The sequence below is a fragment of the Tachysurus fulvidraco genome, chromosome 9 (assembly GCF_022655615.1).
Source record: "Tachysurus fulvidraco isolate hzauxx_2018 chromosome 9, HZAU_PFXX_2.0, whole genome shotgun sequence".
Lineage (NCBI taxonomy): Eukaryota > Metazoa > Chordata > Actinopteri > Siluriformes > Bagridae > Tachysurus > Tachysurus fulvidraco.
This window is the reverse complement of record NC_062526.1, coordinates 9,283,581-9,311,082: the sequence shown is the minus strand read 5'-3', so window position 1 is coordinate 9,311,082 and position 27,502 is coordinate 9,283,581. Positions and strand designations below refer to the sequence as shown.

The 27,502-nt window shown below is 38.7% G+C and overlaps 1 protein-coding gene across 2 annotated transcripts in view; it reads left to right on the top strand.

Annotated features, from left to right (window-relative positions):
- edil3a (EGF-like repeats and discoidin I-like domains 3a) overlaps positions 1–16,836 on the top strand; it is a 170,278-nt gene extending 153,442 nt beyond the window's left edge. Inside the window, exons 9-10 of one of the 2 annotated variants that reach the window (XM_027138617.2) lie at positions 623–778; positions 14,239–16,836. In XM_027138617.2, the coding sequence (XP_026994418.1) occupies positions 623–778; positions 14,239–14,388 (306 nt within the window). In that variant the 3' untranslated portion in view covers positions 14,389–16,836. The remainder of the gene's footprint in view (positions 1–622; positions 779–14,238) is intronic. The other variant, XM_027138616.2, reaches the window with a different exon arrangement.
- Positions 16,837–27,502: the final 10,666 nt, after the last annotated feature.

The window sequence follows — 27,502 nt, the reverse complement described above, 5'->3', positions numbered from 1 at the left end:
TTTAGGATTTGTAATTATTATGACATTGAACATTGCTGGAAATGTTAGTTGCTCTAGGCCCTTTTGTTATTGGGGAGTGTTACAGTACGTCCCTAAACATGTTTTGTGGGAATGCTTGTCTCTCTCTCTCTCTCTCTCTCTCTCTCTCTCTCTCTCTCTCTCTCTCTCTCTCTCTCTCATCTCAAACTGTTTTCCTTACGTACGTGTGAAATTCGTGTTATCCTTTTTTTCTCCTCTTGAACACCATTGCAACAGCATAGTGAGAAATATTTCAATACAAAGATATTTAATGTGTTTCAAGATGGGCCCTTGTCTGAGAGTCTGCAGTGTTTTGCTCTTTCAGTTCAGAGTTTTACACAAAAGCAAAAATGCCTAAGCAAAAATGTTCGATATACTGTACAGTACTACAAAGGAATAGTGTACAGTAGTATATTGCAATGTTTGCTAATTCCCTTCTGTCAACTTTGTAATTAATTCCAAAATCTCAGGAACCTTTAAGACTAACACTTGTGAATGAAAACGAGGTTCTTACATTTGTTCTCAAAGTCTCTCTCTCTCTCTCTCTCTCTCTCTCTCTCTCTCTCTCTCTCTCTCTCTCTCTCTCTCTCTCTTTCTCTCTCAGGTGGACATGCATGTGCCAACCAAAATCACAGGTGTCATTACCCAGGGGGCGAAAGATTTTGGCCATGTGCAGTTTGTGGGCTCCTATAAGCTTGCTTTCAGCAATGATGGAGAAAGATGGCACATATATCAGGATGAAAAACAGAAGAAAGATAAGGTAAGGCGCTATCGTGGATATCAAGGCTGAAAGATACTTAGGGTTTTTTTGGCCTTAATATGGGATCTCCAATCGGGATATGGTAAAACCTTACATCTCTTGCCAGGCACATGTAGATAAAAGCCTGAAGCATTTTCAATCTCCTGTACCTTATCAGAACCATTCTTGTATCATGTTCTAAAAGCACATTCACCAGAACATTTTTCTCCTCTTCACTATCTCTTACACACAGGTATTGTTTCCAGTAGTAGGTTATACACAGGTACAACTCCAATATGTCACAGAATTCAGACTATTTAACTTATTTAGTGCAATGCCAGTGCCGTGAGCATGACCTAAGGAACAACTTGCCATTGATTACCTTAAGTCTTACACTAAATAATAGCAAAGCCTGCCATTAGGATTTAATTATACCAAGGAAAATGAGCTTTGATCATAATACCCTGATAATACACTGAAGCTTAACCAGTTAATTGTGTGGCTTTTGGAGTGTTTATTTTTAAATGGTAGTGAAAATATCTAACAGGTTTAAACATAATCAAATTAAAGACTCATTCTGGCCACTATACTGCTGGGCTGGAGATGAGATCTGGAAGCTTGCATAATTAAATCATCATCATAGAAACACTTCTTCCAAGAAAGCTTGTGGAAAATTACCAGTATGGATTATATTCAGATGAGAAGATACTCATTAAAGCAAGCAGCCTAAGAATCTACAGGAAAACCAGGCCCTGACAGCAGCAATGATATATAGTTGTTTATATAATCATACATCCTGGCAATGTATATTTGCCAACTTTACACTTTCAGTAAATGACATTTTTCAAAGCCCATTTGTCAGACCAGAAGACTATTTCATTTCTTTGGATTTGGGCCACTGTCTAGCATGAGGTCACTGAATCTGCACTTTATATGAGTTTGTCCAGACTAACACATCGAACTTATAAATTAGCTTCACTCAGAAAATTTAATTGTAGGGAAATCCTGCAGTGGTATAAAATGACCTTTTAGCTAAATCAGTATCTTTTATCCTTTTTATTACTTCAATAAGTAAAAAAAAAAAAAAAAAAAAAAAAAGACAGCATCGAAAGTTATTAAAGGCTGGAGATGGCAAATTGGAAAAAAAAAGTTAAGTATTTAAATTATATTTTTTAAGTCTTATAAAATATATAATAGTTAATATATATGTAAAAAATTAATAGTTTAAATTTAATTATTAAATTTAAATTAATTCTAAACTTTTTTTTTTTTTTTTGCTTTATTACTGTTACTGTTCACTGTTTATTTAATGCTAAGGCATTGGTCATGTCAAATAAAAGCCAATAGAAGAAAGAACTGCTCAACATGGGTCAGCATCATTAATACTGGCTCACGCAGATTGTACCATTTAAGGAATAATTTTAGCTTGATTTATGCCTCCATCTAAATAGGATTCTCATGATTCTACGGCATCTCTAAGGCCATTCAAATGGGCAAAACTCTCCAAAAGTATCCACCCACCTCCTACTCACTGACTGGCCAATAAAGTTTTTAACAATGTTGAATAAACAACAAGAGTCCAGAAATAAGTTTGACCATTTGACATGCAATTTCTTTGCTGACATTTTTATTTATTTATTTTTTTGTATTACATTAGTTTTAAATAGAACCTCATTTCTCAGAAAGGTTAAGACGATGTTTGTTTGGAGATGCTTCTCTCTTTTAAGTTACTAAACTCATTCGGTCAGTTTCTTCAACACTCCTCAGCAGCACAAACAGCTGCAGATTTGGAACAGTTATTTCTGATTTCCAAAGTGCTCCAGGCAAAAACAATCAATTTTAATTAAATTCAAATGAGAGAGGTTCTCCCTTTAGCATTGATGGATGAATGTTTTCATGAAAAATTATCTTATGACTTGATCCAGGCCTGAATAGTGAAGTAGTGAAGTAAACAATTAAATCTAGAAACCATCAACTACATGTTGAAATAATCATTTACCTATAGTCATATTTCATAAACATATTCATAGCATATTGTTTAATTAATTAACTTTTAATTTTTAATTATTTCATATTATTTCATATTGCCATTCTCACCCATTAATTTGTTTCATTTATTAGTTAATTGATACGGTTGTAAAGAGAAACATTAATGCTTTTACAACATTTCAAGGATTTTGTGAAAAGGGGCATTTTGGATCTTGATGCTTGACTCAATCCCACTAGGTTTGTTTAAAGAGCTTTAGTAGTGGTTGCCATTGGCCATCTGGCACATATGGATGTCCAGCCAGGTTCAAAGATGACTGTCTACAGCTTCCCTAAGGAAAGCAGTGTAAAGTGAAGGGTGTGTATGTGCAGGAGTGCTTGTAAATACCAGGAGCGATATAGAGTGCATTGTGAAAATATGCTGACAACATTTTGATATGCTGCAGCCTTTCGCCATATTTAGCAAAATGATTGCAAATTTTAAATCACACATTTGCTGAAGTATTCCAACTGTTAACCTTAAATAGAAGGAGTTTACTAACCACTAAGTCTCACACTGACTTTCACAAAATAGCTAACCTAAGCAAATGGAGATGTTTTCCAAAGGTCTAGTATGGAGATGGGAAAAAAGCTGACAGGTAAGAACGATTTTTGGGTCAAGCTGGATACCAAGTGTCAAGTAAAAGGCAGATTCCCGCTGAGTTGAAGGAGAGTAATTTGGTAAAATTAAGTAAATCAGGTAAAATTGACATTTGAATTATTTGGCCTGAGTGTCAGGTATTACAGGAAGGTGACATAAAGTAACTAGGCAATTCTCATCACATGACCAGTTTCATCCAGTGAAACACAGCGGCAGAAACATCAAGCTATGAAATAGTTTTTCAGCAGCAGGGACTGGGGGTTTGTCAGAAGTGAGGAATTATAAACAGATCCTAAAATATGCAGAGAGATTCACCTGTAAAACACTCAAAACAACACAGAAGTAACTTTGAGTGTTGTGATTGTCCTTGAATGTCCCAATCAGAGCCTGGGCATGAACCTGATAGAATATCTCTTGAGTAAACTGACTCTGGTAATAGTACGCAGAGTTTACAGCTCACCACTTCTGAAGATTGACAGGAATATCGGCTGGAACAGTGGTTAGCATTACTTCCTTACAGCTGCATGTTCCCTAGTAATCCTTATCGATTCTGAATCCATGCTGTCCCTGACCACAATGGTGCTGAACAAATGAATGAAAAATCCATGCATGCTAACATTGTAGCATCACATAAAAAGAAACACAATAATGGATAAATAGTCTGAAAATGTGATTTAGAATTGGACATAATAAACAGAAGGATCATTGATCTGCCTTTTTTTAACAATCCTTCCGACTGCAGTAAGTGATTAGTTCAAGGTTTTCTGTAGGTTGTAAGAGATAACAAGGAGTTCTTTTACTAGTGTTCCGCTAATCCCCAAAAGCTTTTATCGGACATTGTACACAATAACAGGCATAGTCACACACGGCAATACATGACTATGTTTGAAATGACAATGAGTTAATTAACCTCTATAAAGGTATATTCCCTTATGGAGAGAAAATAGAAGTGCATCAAAAGAAGGTTAACAGGATCACATGAGATTAGATGCTGATCTTCCTGTGTGCAAAATAACCGTCACTTTTGGACAAATTTAGGTGTTATTGGGATCAAAAAAATTACGCTCAATCATTTGTTGGCTTAGTAAGACAAGTTTGATTAGCAGTGACTTGACTTGACTTTAGTTTCACAGATTCTCTACAGTCTCTATGTCAACAGACTTCTACATGTACTGTATGTGCAGAAAGGTTTAAGTCTCTCATCAAATGTAGGTGGATATTTGATTCATTTGATGGCTGATTTGTGACTACTCTGATTAGACCATTACTATCAGACAATAATAGTAATATTAGTAATCTCTAAATAATATGCTAAAGGTATATCTGAATAATATGGTGAGGCTAAAGGTGGGTTAACTGAATAAGAATTCAGAGATATCTCTATCTTTTCCAGGATTAACTAGCATCATTGTTAATTATATTACTATTTTGATGAATAAATATAGTTAGATATAAAGGCCATGTAATATTTTTCAGCTGCAGGTTATGTTCCTTGGTGAAACGGCTATTAGTGTGACCAGGTTCATCGGTATCGGCGCCGATCCAGGCACCCACTTTTTATTTGCTTTCGACGCCCATGACCGTGGTGGTTGATTAATGAACAGCAAACATCATAGACTAAAGCTTAAACTTATAAGAAAAATACACTCATATATTAAATTACATTAATGTAAATACATATAATAAATTTGATAGGAAATATGTTGCACAACCGCCTGTGACAGACAGGCAAGTTTAGCAGGCACCCTTTCCATTTACCTCAGCGTGTTAAACCTGTGTTTCAGGAGTTTCTAATATAATATTCACTTTAAAATATTGCCTAATTTAATTTAATAATTGCAGTATATATGGTTTAGATTGTTATACCACTAACTTTTAAAAGTACTGTTTGCTACTGCATTAATGCTTTTTTAAGGTTTCTTGTGTTTTCATTTTTCATACAGTAATGGGCATTTTTGTATTTCTTTGCCAGAAACAAATAAATCGTAATAACTAAGCGAGTTGTATACATTCTTTAGTTTTAAAGGTAGAAAAGAACACAGATATCGGATCGGTACCAGTATCGGCCGATACCAGCAAACGCTGGAATCGGATCAGAAGAGAAAAAGTGGTATCGGTACATCCCTACATTTAACCCCAGCTATCATTTTTACACAGCAAGAAAGATATGTCACTATCAGTTATCGTAACACATTAAATAAATTAAAGATTACGTAAGTAATATTATTTAATTATTTGATCGTGAATAAACCTTGTAATACCCAAGTGCAATAAAAAATGTACGTAAGTAACATAATAATAAACAAAGTCGACACCTGCATTAAACAATATTTATTACAATCAGTGAGTAAAATTAAAACCAGTTAAAAGTTCAGTAGGTTTTTATAATATCATGTAACATTCTCACTCTCACTCACTCATTTTCTACCGCTTATCCGATACTACCTCGGGTCACAGGGAGCCTGTGCCTATCTCAGGCGTCATCGGGCATCAAGGCAGGATACACCCTGGACGAAGTGCCAACCCATCGCAGGGCACACACACACTCTCATTCACTCACACACACTCACACACTACGGACAATTTTCCAGAGATGCCAATCAACTTACCATGCATGTCTTTGGACCGGGGGAGGAAACCGGAGTACTTGGAGGAAACCCCCGAGACACGGGGAGAACATGCAAACTAGCAGAAAAAGCTCAGAGTAAAATGTTTTACCATGTGTAAGCTTGTTTTTTATAGACTTATACTGTAGCTGTAGGGGTTACAGTCCAGATCTGGCGCAGTCTTGCTAAAGTGAACTGAATTACATTCCAGCCTCATTACAGGTTTTTACTGACATTATTAAGGTTGGCCTTCTCTGACCAGAAAAATAATAGCAGCTGCCAGTCCTGACATTACAACTCTTGATTTAGCCACTGCTTAATGTGAGTGAGTTTTGAATTTAAAAGCCCAATGAATGCAGTTGGAAACATTCAATTCCATTACTTGTCTCTTTAGTTTAACTCAAGATTGATGTAACTAACAGATATAGACAATGGGGTCGAAAAGTCTGAGACTTCACTGAAATTTTGAAGAAGAAAAGAAATAAACAAACTACAAAACAAATATTTGATATTTACAAAAAAGCACCAAAATGTTGGATTTAATTAACTTTTTATCAAATGAGGCACATCATCCATTTCTTTTAGTCATCTATTTGATTATATAGATGCAAACGATTACATTTTATATTGCAGTTTTACTCAAGCATTGTTAATAATCCATAATAAATTACTGACTCTCAAATGAATACGATAATAACTTTAATAACTTGGAGCAAATGATTCTGTATATATATAGTATGGAAATAGATATATAGCATGTGGAGTTTATTTATGATTAGCCATTAACACAAGATTGAGTGTGCTGATGCACTGCAGAAACAGCCTTTCACAGTACAGCATATGGAAAAGGCCAAGAGGGCAGCAAGAGCCACCTGAGCCAGCTGCCAAGGGAAAAAATAATGCTGTGCTTCTATAAAGTATTATGTATGCCCTCAATTGACATTTCTTTTCCTTATTAACATAAATTCAAGCAAGGTGTATCATTCAGTTACATATTAAACACATGCTAGTTATTATTTACCCAGTGAGCTGGTTAGCCTATTCACTAACCATTATGTCCATCTTTTGCAAGATTCACACAGAACATATTCACTAACCATTATGTCCATCTTTTGCAAGATTTATACTAAAAAATATATTTACAAATTACATTACATTTATGGCTTTTGGCAGACACCCTTATCTAGAGCGACCTATTTTTTCTTTTTTCTAACAATTTATACAGCTGAGCAAGTGAGAGTTAAGGGCCTTGTTCAAGGGCCCAGCAGTGGCAGCTTGGTAGACCTGGGATTCAAGCTTACAACCTTCCAATTAATGGTCCAACACCTTACCACAGTGTAGCTTATTGCATTATTGAGCATTATTTTAACATGCCAAAAGCACCTGTCTGAGCTGTTTGTTTTTTTTTTCCATTTGGAATTTTTTATATTTAATTTTAAATTATTTTTGTTTTGTTTCATAATGCCACTTCATGCAATAATTTTGGATTAGTGTCATAAAATTAAGTTTGATCTTAAAGAGGAGAATAATCATGTACTTCATTGTCAAGTTGTCTTTGAACTGTTTTCATCATTGAATTTTTTATTTCCCCATCCCATATGATTAGTCACTAAACAATGAGCATGTATTAGCAAAGAATTTGCTACAGAAGTATTTATAAAAAATAAAAAAAAAACAACCTGTAGGTCACTGAACTATGGTCAGTTCTTGCTTACTTTCAGTTCTTTTAATGGATCTACATCCATTGCACAGTCCTCCAGTTGACCTTTGCTATAGGAAATCTGAATAAGCTAGATGGACAGTAGTTTGATGAAAGGGAATATATTTTTTTGACAAATTGTGGATTGTTATTTATCCCAATATATACTGTAGGTTTTAATCTGCATCCCACATGGAATTTCACACTTGAGGGATGGTGGATATCCTTGGGTTAAGAATTTTTACCTGCAAGCTAGTGAACTTTGAAACACCAGAACTGCCAGTGCTGCCTCTGGGAATTGCCCGACCCCCTGATGAAGGTCATGGGAATTTCCACCTGTCAATCCCTGACACTAAGTAAATACAAAGCACAACTAGTGTGGCACAGTGCTCCCCTCCTCTCACCATCTGTGCTGCACTGTACCACTCCCTCACAACCTCCTGCAGCACTATACCAGGCCTGCTGCTCCACCGGCCCTGTACCCAGCTGCTAGCTGTATGGAGATTACATCACTCAGCCTTAGCTAAGCTTCACTTCTGAACCTCCTCAAGCTGCTGAAGCTCATATCTGATGAGAAAGCACAGGCCCTGAGGGAGCCAAATGATGTGAGTGGGGTTGGCGATGTGTGTGATAGTATGACAGTATGACAGACTCACAATGATAAAGAGCATGTGCATATGTATGAGAAGCAGAGATGTAAAGAAAGACATAAAATTTTGTAGAATCAGGTATTAAATCATTTACAAATTACAAGTTGTTATTTATTGTTTAGCTTCTTTTCCAGTGGTGGAGTCAGAAACAGAATGAGTATTTGTTTGTTTGTTTGTTTTTGCCAGGTTTTTTAAGACATCCTTACTTTTTAAAAATAAAAAATAATAATTTTCATTCAGAATTAAGTGTACATTGTGAGGAGATAATCCAAATTGAGATCTTCAATATTTTGACCTCAGCTATGTAGTCAGAGATGCATGTCCTACCCTAAATATTCTGCTCGGTAATGCTGATAAAGAGCAGCATCATATACACATATTTTTATTTCCTTATTATAAAACTATGAACTATATAGTAAACTGTAACAATTCTAAGTGACTACTCAGTCCACCTATTCGTTAAACCCTTGCCAAGCATTCTTTAGAGAATGCAGATAGAACAAACATCATAATAATTTCTTAGTTCTAAATCGCATAATACAGTATCAAAATGAAAACATGCACATATTTCAGTTTCGAACATCAGCATATTAAATTGTGCATCCAGTTTACTATGATCACATAAACATCTACTAAGAAATCCTAATGTTCTGTGCCCTGTTTTTTTCTTGAAGCCAAATAATGGATTTAAAAGTGGTGGTCAAACAACAACTGAAAAAGCTGCAGTATCTTCCAGCTTTGTGAACTGCATGTGGATAATTTAACTTGAATAGGTGCCAAGAAATTCAAGTTAAGCACCTGCATAGTGTGACTCTAAGGGCTGTATTCAGATTGAGCAGTTTAAGATCATATTTTATTTGAGTATTTACACGGGAACACATTTTCTATAATCAGGGTTAGGCTTACACGGGTGCTTAAATTAAACTAAAGCACCTCCCTGTACTTCTAACTTTTGAAGTTGCCACTTTTTTCTTGAGTAGTGTCCAAAGCAGGGTAATCAATAGCATCTAGGCCACCACCGAAACACAGAAAATTTACAGGATAGGAAATTGGAAGGCAAGGTAATCCCCTACCAGTTATCAGATACTCAGCTGGAATAGTAATCTGGCCACAGGAGAAGACAGATGCCACTAAACACAAAAATTCCTCTCAATGCATGTAGGGTTCCTCTCAAAATCCAGCACCCTGAGACCTTGAGTGGGAGGCCAAGGATTAGTGAGTGTCAGAGCCATTATTAATAATAACACAAAAAACAAGAAGCATCCATGAACACATCAGGAAGATGGTCCCTTGGGAAGAACCTGCTAAGAACGAGCCTCAATCAGCAGAAGGCAGTACTGTATGTTATGAGGAGGAAGACAAAATATTGTGGAAGAGCCCCTCCATGGGATGTATCTTTGGCAGGTAAAGGATGTTGCTGATTTCAAGAAATCCTACCAGTGACTAGAAATGACCCTAAGCAGCAAATCCATAGAACTAGCAAACTAATACAGATGGCAGGACCCAAGTTGCAGGCTGTGAAAAGATATCCCTATACAACATGTAGTCACAGGGTGTAAGATTGGACAGCATATACAGTACTGTGACGCTTATCCATGTTACTGGGATAGTGTATAGAAACATTTGTGGTTAGAAGTTTCCAAGTACTATCGGGACACACTACAGAAAATTGTTGGGAATTGACCTCCAGGCTGATAAACAACTGCTGGCTAACCAGTCATAGATAGATAACATTTACCGTGACATTTCCATCGATGAATACATCAACACTGGTTCAACCTACTTTAACTCAAATACATACTGTAAAAGAGGAAGAAAATAACCACTAGTTTAATATTTCAGGAAGAGGTGGGTCTTTACTTATCCTTTGAAGACAGGGAGTGACTCAGCTGTTTGGACATCTAGGGAAAGTTTATTATACCACCTTGGTGCCAGAACAGATAAAAGTCTTGATATATACAGTACCTACTGTACCTTGAGATGGTGGGACCAGTCGAGCAGTACTATTAGACCTGAGGGTGCAAGGTGCAGTGGAAGGAGTGATAAGAGCTTTGAGGTAAGAAAGGTCTTTGTACAGCCTGTGCTGATAAAATAGCCAAATCCTTATGATGTTGTAGAGAAGTTACCAACATGAGCCTGTCAAATTAGCAATATGTGAGGAAAAAGACAGTTCATTTTAATTTTTGTTGAAAATGAGCAACAGATGGCAGTTGTGATAGATGTGGCAATCCCAGCCAGAAGTAACATCAAAAAGCAGGAGCATGAGAAGATAGAGAAGATGTGAACAGTGACATCCAAGTAATCCCAGTGTTAATAGGAGCATAAAAGGCTGTGACTCCCAAACTGGGAGATTGACTCCAGCAGATTCCAGGTGCAACATATGAGGTCTTGGACCAGATACAGTCCTACAGTAGGAACAGCTAGGATTTTGTATGGAACTTTCAATTTCCCATGCCTGTGCTCGATTACTCTAGCTTGTGTGTAATGTGTCTGGTTTTTCACCTTATCACCTTAGTAATCGCATGGTTTGAATTTAAGCGTACGATCACTGTGTATCATGTGTTTTGAAAACTTAAATATGTTCCTTTCTTATTGAAAAATACATAGTAAGAGCTGCATTTTATCTGTATTAACCAGAACCCAACAACCAGATCTTCTTGTTGATACTCTGGGTCTCTGGGGACCTGCTGCTTGATTTAGCTTCATATGCTTCTTCTACTTCAGTGTTTATAAATTGAGCAGAATGATGACCTAAAGAGGCTCAGAAGTAATACTTAGGAGACTGATCCCTCTCATGGGATCTTGTCTCAATAATAAGTCTTTAGCTTTAAAAAGAGATAGTGGGAGTGCCTGTCTGTTTCTAATCCACCACTCACTCACTCAACTCACTTAATCTCGTGTCTTGTAGCACTAAGCCTCTCAGTAACCATAAAACCTAGACTGGGAACTGCAGCTTTCAGCAAAATATATTTAATGTCTAGAAATCCTGATAATTAAGCTACAAAACAGGAGCACGAAAAATATCTGCTTGAATTCAGCACCTCTTTCGATTTGACTTGCATTTCAGAGATCATCTTAAGATTCTCACACCTCTATGGCAGTTTGAGACAAATTAAACAATGTTACCTTTAGCTGTTGAAGTAAGTTTGCCACTGAAAGGTGTTTTATTCTGGACACATAAAAATATTTCATCAGTGCACACCGTTAGAGCAGATAGTTGTGCTTGTGGGAAAAAGAAGATAAATTCTTGACATTTTGTTTAGAATTGACCTACAGTGCTCACTTTCTTTTAGAGCCTGCACAAAGAATTTCTTTTAACTGGTTTTCCTAATATCACTTCACAGAGTGAGTCATCAGGTCTAGTCCACTGGTTTCAACTTTCACTTAAGAATTTCGTCACCTGCTCTTTGTGTCATAATTACAATAGTTTAATTCTGCCAGTGTTAAACCCTGTTTTTTTTTTTTTGTTTTGTTTTGTTTTACAATTTGCTGGCTGGTTATTACAGTCATGTGCATTTGGATGGTTAATTATCCATGAAGCATACAGCTTGCTATAATTTGTGCTCATTATTCTATTAGCACTCCTTGATTTGTTTATTTTAGTGCTTAGGTTTGCCCAACAGTATATAGATACAAACTCATAGTGATGTTGAAATATTTTGGAAATATATCCTAAATGTTGTTTTTTTTCTGACAGCTTGATTGAATTTAAAGGACATATATAAAGATAATCTTGAAACTGCAGTACCATGACCAAAACAAGAATTATGGTACCTACAGTACAGTATATTGAGATTTTATTACTAAATGCAGACCTTTCCATATTCAGCTTTCATTATACTGTAGGTACTGCTTTGTGTACATTCTTGCCATAGTTTCTTAATACCACCTGTTAAAATCCTGGCTAAAATATAATTATCAAAATCTTTAGAAGTTAAATTACGATTACTGTGCAGAATTGTGCCTTTCAGACAGCACGGATCAAGACAGCACAATCCATGGTGTGCTTTACCATTTGTGTTTAGCCTGTTTGTCTGCTGCCTGGCCGTAGCTCTGGATTGTCACTGTTTAACTAGACCTATCTATATACTGTATATTACAAGAAATGACAATTGTACCTTCCCGAGTGGATTCAATACCAGATTTTCCAAAATTTTCATAGCACCACCGGACATCCAAAACTTTAGTAACCATAACCTGCTGTAAGTTTCTATGCCAGGTACATTGTGATGGGGCCAGAGTATTTGTACTGATCATTGTGCATCTTTGCATTGTACATCAATTTCTAGTATCTTTAAAGGCCTAGATAATTTATAGTTATAAATATAGTTTAAATGTTAAAGTCTTATCTGTCACACTGGCTTCTAATCTACACTTTTCACAACGAATATCCAATGCATCTTAACCTTCATACAATGAATTAGATTAGTTTTTAGTGACGATGTTTCTTAAAGAGGATAGATTATAGCCGGCTAATCAAAAGGTTGTCACTGCTATTTGCTCTAAAGCAAAATACAGTATAGAGGAAATGTAATGGTGTATACTGTTTAAAGAATGCCTGGAAATTTCACCAGCAGTAGAAAAACAGAAAAGTAAACTTGGATGCAAAAACAGTCCAAATGTTAACTTTCCACATCCATAAATTAAAATACATTACAAACTCACTGACACCCATTTGTTTAGAACCTTGATTGTGGATGCTTCTTGTAGAACCCTAATCTGCAAACAAAAACATTTCAGGAAGCTGATGGAAAGCTCAGCAAATGAGCACAGTGTCTCTGTTAATCAATTTTTCATCACACCCCCTCTTCCTTTCACCATAGCCGCAGACTTGAGATTGATGCTATGGCAGTAAAGAACGCATTGCAACAGTCTGGAGAAGAATGCACAAGTTGTATATTTGGTGTTTGTGATGCACAAAGCTGAGCCTGACTCAGTGACTCGCCACAGTTGTCTTTTGTTCTTTCTGTTGATATACTTCAGGCTGTCTGCATGCTAAAAAAAGGAGATGGAGCTGCCTTTGAAGCCCACCGGAGAACTTTGTTTTCCACCAGCCAATTTTTTTCGTTCTTGTTTCATGTGAACTTTTACCCTGCCTCCATACGTAGGTTATACCGAGAGAAGTGGAAATTGTTTACACTTCTTTAGTGTATAGTTTTTTCTCACTTTAAGAGATACAGATTTTTTTTTTAATAAAAAATGTCCTGTTACTGGTATGCTGAGACAAAGATCTTTTAAGCTGTATACTTTTCTGACTGCTATCAATGGCTTTGAAATAATTTTTTTTTTTTCTTATTTATTTATTTTTTTCGTATGACACTTCCACTGTATTTTGACAAGATATCATGAAACGAAGCCTGGACAATTCTTAATAGCAGGAACCTGGCATATTGTTTTCAAAACTTGGTATGTTTTCTCACTTTCATGTTTATAGCAATATATAAGTTGATCCTGGACCACTTAACTAGGGATTGCAGTGCACAATTTTTCATAGCCTGCAGTCCTTTATCTAGCCTAATTTAAAAAAGACGTAGCCTAGGATACATTTCCTGGGAAATTTTATTGCATTCCCCATATTTTTAGTAGATCACAATCCCAACGCTGCCATGGTTACCCCAGAACACCAGAAAATTTCATCTCCGAGCTAACATATGTGAAAGAAGGTCACTGACTTCAGATCTCAACATAGTATGTTCAATATATTATCAGTACATTGGGACTGAAAGATGCCCCTACACAATTCAGATGTATAATTGGACAGTGTACACAAGATTCAGAAGACCTGGACTACCTATGAAGAGTTACAGTTATTCAAGTTGTGTTGAATTTCTCAACGTACATTTCATCATGCTTACTGCTAATCTAAACTTCCTGATGTTTTTTCATCTTTATTCTTTCAGGTGTTTCAAGGAAACTTCGATAATGACACACACAGGAAAAACGTGATCGATCCTCCCATCTATACCCGCTTCATCCGGATCCTTCCATGGTCATGGTATGGGAGGATCACTCTGCGTGCAGAAGTACTTGGATGCAGGGAGGAAGAGTAAAAATCCCCAGATCCCATTTTTTCTCGCTTGGTACACTTCAGTACCAAATCCAGATTCAATATAAACTTTGCTCGAGCTGTATAAAGGATAAATTTCCAATAGCATTTGCTTTTTTTGTTTTTCCTTCAAAATGGTTTGGAAAAAAGAAACATCCCTGGGGTGGGAGTGGTTGCTGTTTTAAGTTTTGTATACTAAATTCTGTCCCTAACATTATGTTTGTCTTCTTAATTTCCTGTGCTTGGGTTTAATTGCTCCAAGAAGCTCCATTTTGCCCTATGATTATAGAGTCGTCATTTCTGATATAATTACGGGATTTGGGTTGGGTTTCTTTCACTGTGGCTTAAGCAGTGGGATGTTAGCCACTAGATGGTGTCACTTTTAAACCAACACAAAATAAAAGGCTGTACTATGCTTCATGGACCATAAGCAAACTGCTAAGATGTTTAAAACGCCACTACTATAACAACAGCATTTATGTTTCCTGCTTTCCTGTTTTATTTTAACACCTTATCAATTCTACACTTACATAAAACACAGATGTTACGTAGACATAATATGATGCTCTTGTATTATATATTAAACACTAAATTATTGCATGGTGCATAAATTATATTAGAAATGTTAGGCATCTAATTCCCTTAACATTGTATTTTTGCTCCATATTAAACATTTATCACTTAAATGAATAACTTTGAATCTGTTTTTACTTGCATTTTTAAAAAATATCTCTCTCTATATATACTTATATGCCAATAATTACAAGTACTATGTAAGTCATGAACCGGAAATCTTATGAAATCAGTATTAGAAGTGTGGCATAAATGTAGCTCTTGCTAAATTTTCACAGGTACATAAATGATTGGACTTATTAATACTAAAGTGCACTTCCAACGCAAAGCTACACTTAGAGACTTGTCACACAGCCTAGTTGCACCAAGCCGCTCTCACCCAAACGCCACAGGAATTTTAATGAGCAAGAAAGATTTAATTGGATATATAATTCCAAAACTCTTAAAAAAGAAAAAAAATTTGCTAACCTTCATAACTTTGCCACTCATAACTTTTTATAGCTTGTGCAAATTTTTTACAGATGTGCAATTCTGTGAAATTATGTTTGTTTGATACCTAAAAGACAGGCTATCGAATGTTTTCAACTGAGAAATGTCCAGGAGGATTTGCAATCTTGGGCTTTCTTTAATCTCATTTGTATTTAATTTGTTGCTGTTAAAATGTGCTATTATCTTCTATTTGTATGTCCAGATTCTTGCTATTTGTATTGCCTGGTTATTTCTTTTTTTCTTTTTTTTTTGCTGCATTGCTCAGCTTTACTACTGTATTTGTTCTTCTTTTCATTAATGTTAAATCCTCAGGATGGAAGTCACAAATCAGCCCTTGGTAAATCTAAAGTAAGAAAAAAAATCTCACCCAAACTTAAACCATTAATGTACAACCTGATATACTATAAAGATTATGAAGAGTTCTAATTCAGTTTATACAGCTATTCTTTGGAATGAACAGTGATGCATATTAGGTTGCCACTGGAAATTCATAAATGTTTTGTTTGTCTGTCTTGGGGATCAATGAATTCAGGTTTATAACGGGATAACTAGAAAGGGTTAAACCAATGTCTAGCCCAAAAAATCATGATTTTCTTGAATGCTGAGGAGGAGTGGATATCCCTTTTAAAGTAGGGGAAAGGGGCCACTTAGCCATGTAATGTACCATAATATTATCTTAAACCATTCGTCATTGATCATTTGTAAAACTTTGAATGTGATGTGTAAAACAAAATAGAAAGAACAAAAATAAAAAAAATCCATTAACAATGTTTATTAACAATACAGTATGGTGACATGAAACATAATCATCATGTACACTTACATGTTTTCTAACAGATGAATGTTGCAAGAAGTCATACATTTGTATTTGATTTATTCTGATTTATTAACATCTATATGGAGGTATTGATATGGTAATCCTTGTCTAACATTGCCCTGTGTCGCTGCTAACACAGGCTGTCCTGTTCAAATGACTTGTGTGCACATCGTAACAGTTTTTTGTACTTTTTGGGGGCTAACATTCAAAGAAAATAAAAACCTTGAAAAAATGTCCATAGGCACATTTTGAAATATATATATATACTGGTGCGTTCAATAGTCTGGTATTTCTACTTTATGTGATGTGAATAGTGATGTGTAAAGCTGATATCAGGATATCCCTGTGGGCCACACATCAAGTTTGCTTTATTTTTTTTTGCTTCATTTTGTTTTTTTGTGTTTTTACCTAACAACTTTTGCAAATAAATAAATGTCACCCCCATGTTTTGCATTCAATTGGAAGAATATGACAAAGTGTACTGATAACATGCTGATTAGTAAAAGCTGAAGAGTGTACAAAAAAAGCCATTCTCACCTGTTAGTCCACTCTTTGGTTTGACAAATAAATCAAAGTCTGTGAAATAAAGTCTGGGTTTTTTGGTTTCTTTTTTTTTTTTTAAATCATGATTTGTTTGGGATCGTTAGTTTCATTCACGAAGAGTGCGTGTAACAATGTCATGTCCATTAGTGAGCCAATTATGAGGGAGTGACAGAGTGAGGGTAATTACTTCAGATAAGCGAAGACACCCGAATTAAATCTAATTAGAAAACAGTCTGTTTATTGCACTATCCCATCATTCAAGGGCATTTTAGCAGCAAAGCATTCTTACTGAATGATTTTTTTTTTTAGTTAAGTAGATATATATTAGTTCTCAGTCACCTTGAAATCTAACACGAAAAATCGAGTTGAATACAAACGTTTTTTTAACCGATAACAAATGGGTACGTAATTTACTTTTCAATATACCTCAGAATGAAGTGTGCTTATACCGTAACTCACTGTGGGTTAAAGCAGCAGCAGAAAAGTAAAATTTCAAGATTGAGAAGATATTATTCACTCAGGCTTTCTTTTATCATACTTACTTTTTTCTCATAAGCACCTCTGAGGCAATCTGAGAGAGATTAGTGACTGCAAGGTGGTTTTAAGTAAGATGTCTCTGGTGGTCAGGAAGAACAGAGGAAAGATAGAAAAGAAGACCAACTGCTAGAAGTTGTAAAAGGAAGAATGTTGTGAGGAATTCAGACAGAACTGAGACTGGCTTTGGGTGGTCAGGAAGAGCTTTCAAAAGACTGGCTAAATACAGCACACATGATCAGGAAGACAGGTAGGGGGGTGTGTTCTGGAAGGAGAAAAAAGATAAGGAAACATGGTGGTGGAACGAGGAAGTACAGGACAGCATTCAGAGGAAGAGGCTAGCTAGAAAGAAGTGGGACATAGAAAGGACTAAAGAAAATAGACAGGGTTACAAGGAATCGCAGCGCCAAACAGAAAGTGTACGATGATTTGTATGCCAGGTAAAACATAAGATAAGGTGAGAAGGACAGAGTGATAGACATGGGAAGGATGTGCAACAGATGAGGGTGATCATAATAAGATAGAGATGGAAATGTGCTAACAGATGAGGAGAGTGTGCAGAGAAGATGGAAGGAGTATTTTGAGGAGCTAATGAATAAGGAGTAAAGAATGAGAGGAAAAGATATGAATATTGTAAAGCAGGAAATAGGAAAGATTAGAAAGGATGAGGTGAGGAAGGCTTGAGGAGAATCAAGAGTGGAAAGGCTGTTGGTCCAGACAACAGACCTGTGAAGGTCTAGGAGAGACTGTAGTGGAGTTTCTATCTAGATTGTTCAACAGGATTTTAGAAAGTAAGAAGATGCCTGAGGAATGAAGGAGAAGTGTTCTAATGCCCATCCTTCGAGAACAAGGGTGATGTGCAGGTGTGTAGCAATTACAGAGGTATAAAGTTGATGAGCCACACAATGAAGCTATGAGAAAGAGTAATGGAAATTAGGCTAAGAAAGGAAGTGTATATTTGTGAGCAGCAATATTTGCTTCAAGAATGTTAACGGATTTGTGGATTTAGAGAAAGCGTATGTCAGGGTGCCGAGAGAGGAGCTATGGTACTGTATGAGGATGTCAGGAGTGGTAGAGAAGTACCCCAGAGTAGTTCAGGATATGTATGAGAGGAGTATGACAGCAGTGAGATGTGCTGTAGGTCAGACAGAGGAGTTCAATGTGGAGGTAGGGCTACATCATAAATCGGCTTTGAGTCCCTTCTTGTTTGCTCTGGTGATAGACAGGTTGTCAGATGAAGTCAGACAGAAATCTCTATAGACAATGATGTTTGTGGGTGACGAAATGAGCACTTCTACTGATGGGCAGGTGGAGGAACAACTGGAAAGGTCGAGATCTGCTCTGGAAAAGAGAGGAATGAAAGTCGGTCATTGTATGATAGAATACATGTGTTTGAACAAGAGGGAGAGAAGTAGAAGAGTGAGGTTACAGGAGGCTGAGATCAAGAAGAGGGGAGTGTGAAAAAGAGGTGAAGTGGCGAGTGCAGGTGGGTTGGAGTGGGTGGAGAAAAGTGTCAGGAGTGTTGTGTGACAGAGGAGTGTCAGCAAGAATCAAAGGAAAGATGTACTGTACAAGACAGCAGTGATAGCAGCTCTGCTACTGTATATGGGTTGGAGACTGTAGCAGTGAGGAAAAGACATGAGGCAGAGATGGAGGTAGCAGAGATGAGGATGTTGAGGTTCTTTTTGGGAGTGACGAGGATGGACATAATTAGGAACAAGCACAGCGGACAGCTCAGGTTGGCTGTTTTGGGGACAAGGTCAGAGAGGATAGACTGAGATGGTTTGGACATTGGAGGGAGATGGTTATATAGGTAGAAGGATGTTAGGCCAAGAGTATTCCAACATAAAGACCTCCAAACGCACAAGCATCTGTGGGTTGTTATCATCAAAAGGTAAAGGAGCACAAGGTCTCTAACATGCACTAGCTCTGTGATGTCATCATGGAGGAGTGGAAGAAGACTCCAGTGGAGACTTGTGATGCTCTGGTGAACTCCATGCCCAAGTGGGTTAAGGCAGTGCTGGAAAATAATGGTGGTCACACAAAATATTGACACTTTTGGCCCAATTTGGACATTTTCACTTAGGGGTGTACTCACTTTTGTGGCCAATGGTTTAGATATTAATGTGTTATTAATAATTAGTGTTTGAGTTATTTTGAGAGAACAGCAAATTTACACTGTAATTGTAGTCATTTCTTCAGTGTTGTCACATGAAAAGATATGATCAAATATTTACAAAAATGTGAGAGGTATTCTGTGAGATACTGTAGGTGTTAAATGAGGACATGAAGGTAATTGGTGCGAGAGCAGAATATGCCGAGGACAGAGTTAGGTGAAAACAGACGATTCGCTTTGGCGACCCCTAACGGGAAAAGCCAAAGGTAGATGATGAAGACCTCAGAAAAAGCTGTGAAATTGTATATGCAGTGTGGTCAGTCATTAGTCATTATTAGCAAGCTGAGCATGGCCTCCATACTGCCAGATGATACATAAAACACTTTTGCGTAATATACAATAATAATTTATAATTTGGAAAAAGTACATTTTAAGTTTGATTTTAGTATATGTTTGTAAATGTCAAGTTTGAGTCAGTTTCACTAAAATCCTGTTTGTTTTTGTTTTAACTCATTTTGCAGTTCGAAGCGTGATGTAAAAATAGATATTGTACAGCTACTTAAATAGTTGAAAAGCAAAGATAGATAATAAATCAACATAAAAACATATGGAAAATTTTATTTGCTTCATCTATCCTGTAGTTAATCTGTCCTTTTTAACTAAGTGCAGGAACTAGAGCATATGCACTGTAATTGCTTTGTTTATAAAGTGATACATACTGCAGTTATGGCAGCTTCTAACAGGGAGGAATTAAAGTTCTCAGCTTTAAGTAATCATTGCTGAAATGCTGAAACCACTGGTAACTAGATGTGAGTGTATCAAGCGACATGACAATTTTGAGAAAGCTTTAGCTTTATGCAAATATGTAGCATCTTCTGATGGGAGTGTAGACAGTACACTGCTTCTCCTTCATCTCTTATATAATGCGTATACATGTAGGTGAATGTTATATACAAATTCTCAGTTCAGAATTTTTTTCATTTAGTAGTATGTTTATGTTGACCATTTTAGATAAATGACTGCAATATATACTATTGAGTTTTAGCTAAAATAGCTGGTTAGTTGAGTTGAAAATGTTAAAGGTTGGTACCTTCAAATACAGTTAATCTGCACACTTTTACTATTCTTATTCCACAAAAAAAATAAAAAATAAATAAATCTAAGACACATTTTCCAAAAATAAGATAAGATTCCAAAATAAAAATCGTTCAAAATCATTCTAACATAATGAAATCTACAATTATCAGCTAATAAATTTGAGCCATTTTCCAGTTCCATTAACTAAATGTTTCTCTTCATATCCCACAAAACTACATCTGAAAGCAAATCAGGATTCAGACTGTAACTCAACAAGGTGGTGTCTCTCACTATCTACCAGCTATTTTGTAAAGTTTAATCCTACTCAATCTGCTTATATCGATAGCACCTCATGCAAAATAACATTTATATCAGGATTCAAAACTTTTTAATATTTTACCACATTCACTAATATAAAGCAGTCTCAGTTCCCATGTGACGGCAGGAATTTATATTGATACAAAAGACATCTTTACTGTCATCCTCTTAAAAAAATAACTCATTCCAAATAGTCAACTCATATAAAGAATATGGACCTTAGTATGGCTGCCACATATTTTTCAGATCACTGGTTTGATCATGAGCTCCAGTTACTGTTTGTGTTTCTCAGGCTTCTCTGGTTTCCTGTCTAAAACACACTGGTAGGTTAACTTTCTATACTGAACTGTCCTGTGGTGTGAATGTCTTGAATCTAACCTAGTTGTATGCTAATAGTTTTGCATCTCACTCTTCTTCACTATACAATCTAATCTTACAGCTTGAGATTTTTGGCATCATTCATGCAAAAAAAAAAAAGTAAACAAATCTGTCATCTGTAATTCTGTATTAGTTACTGTGGAATTTATAGAGAGTTTATCTTTAGTATCTTATAAATATTTAGTTTCTGTTTATGTACATATGTATGCACATATTTGCTTGCTGCTATGTTGTGTAGTCTTGGCATCAGGACAACTCTGGTTGTAAATTAAACAGTTTGGCAAGCTGTTATTAAAAATGAATGACTATTTTAGCAGGTTCATGAAAAAAACAAATATCTGTGATCAAATCTCATGGTAAATATAATTTGGTTTGTGTTCAAACACTCAGCACCTCAATATAATGTACACAGGATCATGCAGAACCTGGAGCCTGTTCTGGGAGACTCAGGGCAGAAGATGAAGGGCACCTTGGATGGGTACCAACCCACTGCAGGTCACAGATTCACACATTCATACACTATGGACGATTTGGAGATGTCGATCGGCCTACATTGCATGCCATTGTATGCGTCTGGGGTGGAAACCAGTGTACCCAGAGGAAACCCCTAAAACAGGGGTGTCAAACTCAAATTCACAGTGGACCAAAATATAAAACTGAATATTTATTGAAAAATTAACTGCAACTAATATGTAATGTTCAACCTTTTTCATATGGAAACAAACTTTAGTTCCCTTTCGAGGGAACTCGACACTGCGTTAGTGCTGACGCTATGGGAATGCTTCTTTGTGGAAGTTGTGTCTGAAGCTCTGTGTGCACACACGCCATTTAATGGCTAGGAAAGGACACGTGACGGAGTAATTACTCGCCAGTAAGTCCATATAAGGGCATCTACCTCACCCTGCTCCAGCTTTCTTTGTCTTCAGGAAGCGCTCTGTGTATGTGTGTCGATTGTCTGTCTGTCAAGTGCAAGGAAAGAAAAAAATAGGGAAAGACTAGGCAAAATGTTGCAGTCTAAGCACTTTAAGAGATGCGTGCATCCGTGCCCCCGCTTTATCACGGCGGGTGACACGCATTCTCTTTGTGTGGTGTGTTTGGGAGAGGAGCATGCCCGGTCGGCTCTCGAGGGAGCCGGCTGCATGCATTGTGAGGGATTCCCTCTCCGCACGCCGATCCCGCCTGACTCTATTTCCAGCTTCGGCTGCGCCTCGTGGTTCGGGTCCTGCGTCTGCCGAAGCAGCGCGGCGGCTTCAATCAAGGGGTTCCCAGGTTGAGTTAGCGGAGATGGAGCAAGAGACGGGTGTTCCCGTTTCTCTTGCCCTCTCCCCTGACTCTGATCACTCGGTTTCGCGTTCGGGAGCTCGCGCTGCGATTTCTCCCAACCTCTGTTGCCGAGGCACAGAGGGTGCTCGGCCTCATGTCAGCAGCAGCCAACTTTATTCCTTTGGGTCTGCTTCACATGAGGCCATTCCAGCTCTGGCTCAAGGGGGCGGGCTTTCATCCTCACAGGCATCCCCTCAGGGTTATACGGGTTACGCGGCGTGGGCTTCGTACCCTCCTTATGTGGAAAAGACCCCGGTTCGTGGCCTTGGGTCCCATTCTAGGGGCGTGTCACCGTCGCAGGACTCTTTCGACGGATGCCTCGCTCTCGGGCTGGGGCGCAGCCTTAGATGGCCGTCCGGCCCAGGGTCTATGGGAGGGCCCCTGTCTCTCATGGCACATAAATTGCCTGGAGATGAGGGCTGTGTTTCTAGCGTTGCAACACTTTCTCCCGCACCTCGAGGGCTGTCATGTCCTAGGGCGAACAGACAGCACCGCGGTGGTATCCTATAATCAACCATCAGGGCGGTCTGCGTTCACGCCCCCTGTTCAGGTTGGCGTGGCAGATTCTGCTCTGGGCAGAGACCAGATTTCTTTCGCTAAGAGCGGTTTTTATCCCAGGGCGTGTAAATCAGGAGGCAGACTTCCTGTCGAGGCAGGTGCTGAGGCCAGGGGAGTGGCGTCTTCACCCTCACGTGGTGGAGCGAATCTGGCAGGTTTTCGGCCGTGCGGAAGTGGATTTGTTCGCCTCAGAGGAGTCGACCCACTTTCCGCTTTGGTTCTCCCTCTCTCACCCGGCCCCGTTGGGCCTGGATGCCCTGGTATGGATGTGGCCAAGGCTCCGTCTGTACGCCTTTCCCCCGGTAGCTCTGCTCCCGCAAGTCCTAACCAGAGTGCGCCACGACCGGGTCAACCTTCTCCTATTTGCCCCTCGTTGGCCCTCTCGGGTTTGGTTCACGGACCTAGTCTCCCTCCTGAACGGCACTCCATGGGAGGTTCCCGTCAGGAGGGATCTCCTCTCTCAGGCGCAGGGGGCAATTCTTCACCCCCGCCCCGAGATGTGGAAGCTTTGGTTCTGGCCCCTGAGGGGGACCAGCTCCTAGATGCAGGCCTCTCAAGTGAGGTGACAGAGACTCTGCTGAATGCTAGGACTCCCTCCACTAGGAAACTGTATGCTCTGAAGTGGAGGCTTTTTCGCCTCTAGTGTGACGAGCACGCTCAGGATCCAGTTCACTGCTTGGTTGGTACAGTGCTGGAGTTCCTGCAGTCTTGCTTTTCTCGGGGCCTGTCCCCGTCTACTCTACAGGTGTACGTGGCCGCAGTTGCCGCGAACCACAAACCTGTCCTTGGGGCCTCCTTGGGTAGGCATCCTTTGGTCTCTCGCTTTCTGCAGTGCTTTCTGGTGTCAGGCGGCTGAGGCCTTCCTCTAGGCCACGACTTTCTTCCTGGGACCTCTCTGTGGTCCTGGAGGGGCTGCTGGAAGCCCCCTTTGAGCCCTTGGAGTCAGCCTCTGAGAAGTTTCTGACCCTGAAGTCGGCTCTGCTTCTTGCCTTGGCCTCTCTCAGGAGAGTCGGGGATTTGCAGGCTTTGTCGATCGCCCCTGCCTGCCTAGAGTTTGCCCCTGGCATGTCCAAGGCTATCCTGCACCCCAGGCCAGGATATGTCCCTAAGGTGCGCAGGATGGCGGGATGTCAAATCATCCTGCAGGCCTACTGTCCCCCACCCCATGAGTCGGCAGAGCAGGAGAGGCTGCACTTGCTTTGCCCGGTAAGGGCCCTGAGGACTTACGTCCACCGCTCTAGCTCGTGGCATAACTCCTCCACCCTTTTTGTCTGTTTTGGGGGCCGGAATAAGGGTAATCCCCATTGAAGATATTTGTGCTGCGGCAGGATGGTCCTCTACGCACACCTTTATCAGATTCTATGACCTGGACTTGGACCCCACTCCAGGGTCCCAGGTACTGCGGGGCCTATGATGTGCTGTTCCCAGTCTGCTCGTGCTCTCTCACTGCCTCTGGCGCAGTCATCGACCGGTGCGTGGCGGCGTGGGTATTGGCATTCCCATAGTGTCAGCACTGACGCAGCGTTGAGTTCCCTCGAAAGGGAACTACACCAGGTTACGTATGTAACCCGGTTCCCTGAGAAGGGAACTAGACGCTGTGTTGCTGGCCACGCCCCAGGCATCCGTTCGCGCTTCCTTCAGACAAAGAGAGCTGGAGCAGCGTGACGTAGATGCCCTTATATGGACTTACTGGCAAGTAATTACTCCGTCACGTGTCCTTTCCGAGCCATTAAATGGCGTGTGTGCACACAGAGCTTCAGACACAACTTCCTCAAAGAAGCATTCCCATAGCGTCAGCACTGACACAGCGTCTCGTTCCCTTCTCGGGGAACCGGGTTACATACGTAACCTGGTGTAGTTTTGCTTAAATACAGGATTTGGAACAACCAGAGCTTGATATTACAAACACATAAGAAACTAAATTTGAAATAAGAGACATCAGTGGTTTTCATTTCGCAAATTTTGACCATACACTTTTTGACAAACTCTCCCTCATTAAAGGGCCGGGCAGGTTTTGCTGTCTCTGCTGCCACAATAATGCTTTACAGCCTTTACAGCAGCTTCACTTTTTGATTTTGCTTTCTTGAACATAGTCTGCCGGGAAACCAGACTTTTTTTCATCTCCTCCGCCTTCTGGAGCTTCTGCCTGATGTCCAGGTCCTTATACTTCTCATAATGTTTCGTTTCATAGTGTCTTCTTATGTTATATTCTTTCGTTACAGACACATTAGCTCCGTTAGCACACAAGACAAACAGGTCTGTCCTTTATATTCGTGAACAGATAATCTCCCCCCCACCTGTCTTGAAAGCTCTTGAAAGATTGTCCATCTTTCGTTTGGCCATTTTTGTGGAGGGTGGAATTAACTTGCCCGATGTGACTGTAACATGGTTGTTAACGAGTGTCAACAGAGAATGAGGGGCACTTGCTGTTCGTGACTACACGTCAATACAGTGGCAAGGCATTCTGGGATTTGTAGTATTAGCGGAGCATGCGGCTAGCCAGCTGTAATGCACATTTGATATGATCTCGCAGGCCGAATATAATTACACCCCTGCCCTAAAAGAAACAATACACACAAAGGCTGGAGACAAAAATCAAACCCAACCCTGAAGGTGTGAGGCAAATGTGCCATCATTCCCCCATGTTTTATATACCAATGCCTATGAATGACAAAAATTAAATTGAACACTAACAAGCAAAATGAAATAAATAAAATGGGGACAGTTACCTATCCATTGCTGTTCCAAAAGGCTGCTCTTTCCTAACTCTTCAAGTTGATTACAATACCATCTGTTCCTCCCACTGCAGTGTAAAGAAAAAAAAAATCTTGCTAAACCCTCATGGCAGACAAGCAACCCACAGGCAAACGACATCAGCCACTGTGCAAGACATTACTCCACAAGCACAGTGCTGGGAAATGTGTCCTAATTCTGACCAGACACATTTTTCAGAAAAACAGCCTAGGTAATAATTACAGAGTTTCCTTTTCCCCTTTATAAATATGTTTTAGCATAATCTCTCTTTTCTTGTGCAGAGGGATGCACAAGTAGGTTTTGAGATAGCATGGCAAGGGATCATGGGTATTGTCTGCACAATGACCAAAACATGACCATAAGCAGATACAGATGCACAATATCCACCATGACAATATCTACCATGTGATTCTGCCTGCCGTGTTTGGGGCTCTATCCTTGGGTGGCTCTTGAATTTTGGGGATGAAATATGTGTGTGATGTCCTAAGGGGAGACCCGGTAATGTTTTTTTGGAATATAGTCCTGCTAGTAAATGTACATGGATGTCGGCCCAATCCATGGGCGTAAATTTCATGTAACTTTTTTTTTAAAAATTCATGTAAATTTTATGTAACATAAAGATATGTCTCCACAGTGAAAAACTTTGCTTTTATAATTATTATTGTAGCATGGAGACTGCGTCATTATGGTTATTTTCAAAGTTTTTCTCAGGTTCAATGACAAAGCAGATTTTTCTTCAAAACTATTTATTGCATTGTTTGTGATGTTTACAGTTAAGCCATCAACATACAAGAAAATATAATGACTGGTATTGTGAAAAATATATATAAAATAAGTAATGTTTTGTAACAAAATCAATTATTAAATAATCAATTTACAGTAACTGCTCTACGTATAAAAACAACAAAACGGCTATTGTAAACAAGCTAACGTTAACCAGATAAGTAATATTTTAATCGCTAATTTAGCAGATTCATGGAAAATTCCATTGGTAATCAGCATTTCTGCCGCAACTAATTTATGAATGAATCTGCATCAAATACATTAAAGAGAATCGCTTTATTTAAAGTGGATAAAATCCCCTACTTAATGGAGTTCAACATTAATTGAGCCACAGCCACACACCTGACTCTTGTGTGCAGAGTAGGTGAGATGATCTGGGAAAGCAGGCAGTGGGTCAAACCACTGTGAGGAAGGGGGGAGGGGGGACTCAAATGTTTCTAAATGCATTTTTTGTGTTTTTTTTTTTCTAATTACACAATTATTTAGGTATACATACATATATTTTTCACAATAGAGAGTGCGATATTTTTAAATCATTCTTTTGTGGGGGACAACCCTCAGATGGGGGGGACAACCCTCAGATGAGAGGACATGTCCCCTCCGTCCCCCCCCGGGATTTACGCCCATGGCCCAATCCATGTCTGCTAAGAAGTGTTGTGATGTCTGCATTATATAAGATTATTACATTATATAAGATAGCACATTCCTCCCTGATAAGTGTTGTTGGAACGTGCAGACTCCCACTCTAATGATTTTTTTAATGATCCTATAAACCCATAATGACAAGCCCATTTTATTTTCTCTTTTATTAAGTGAAAATTCCCACAACAATTGAATACCCTCTTGTTTATTTCA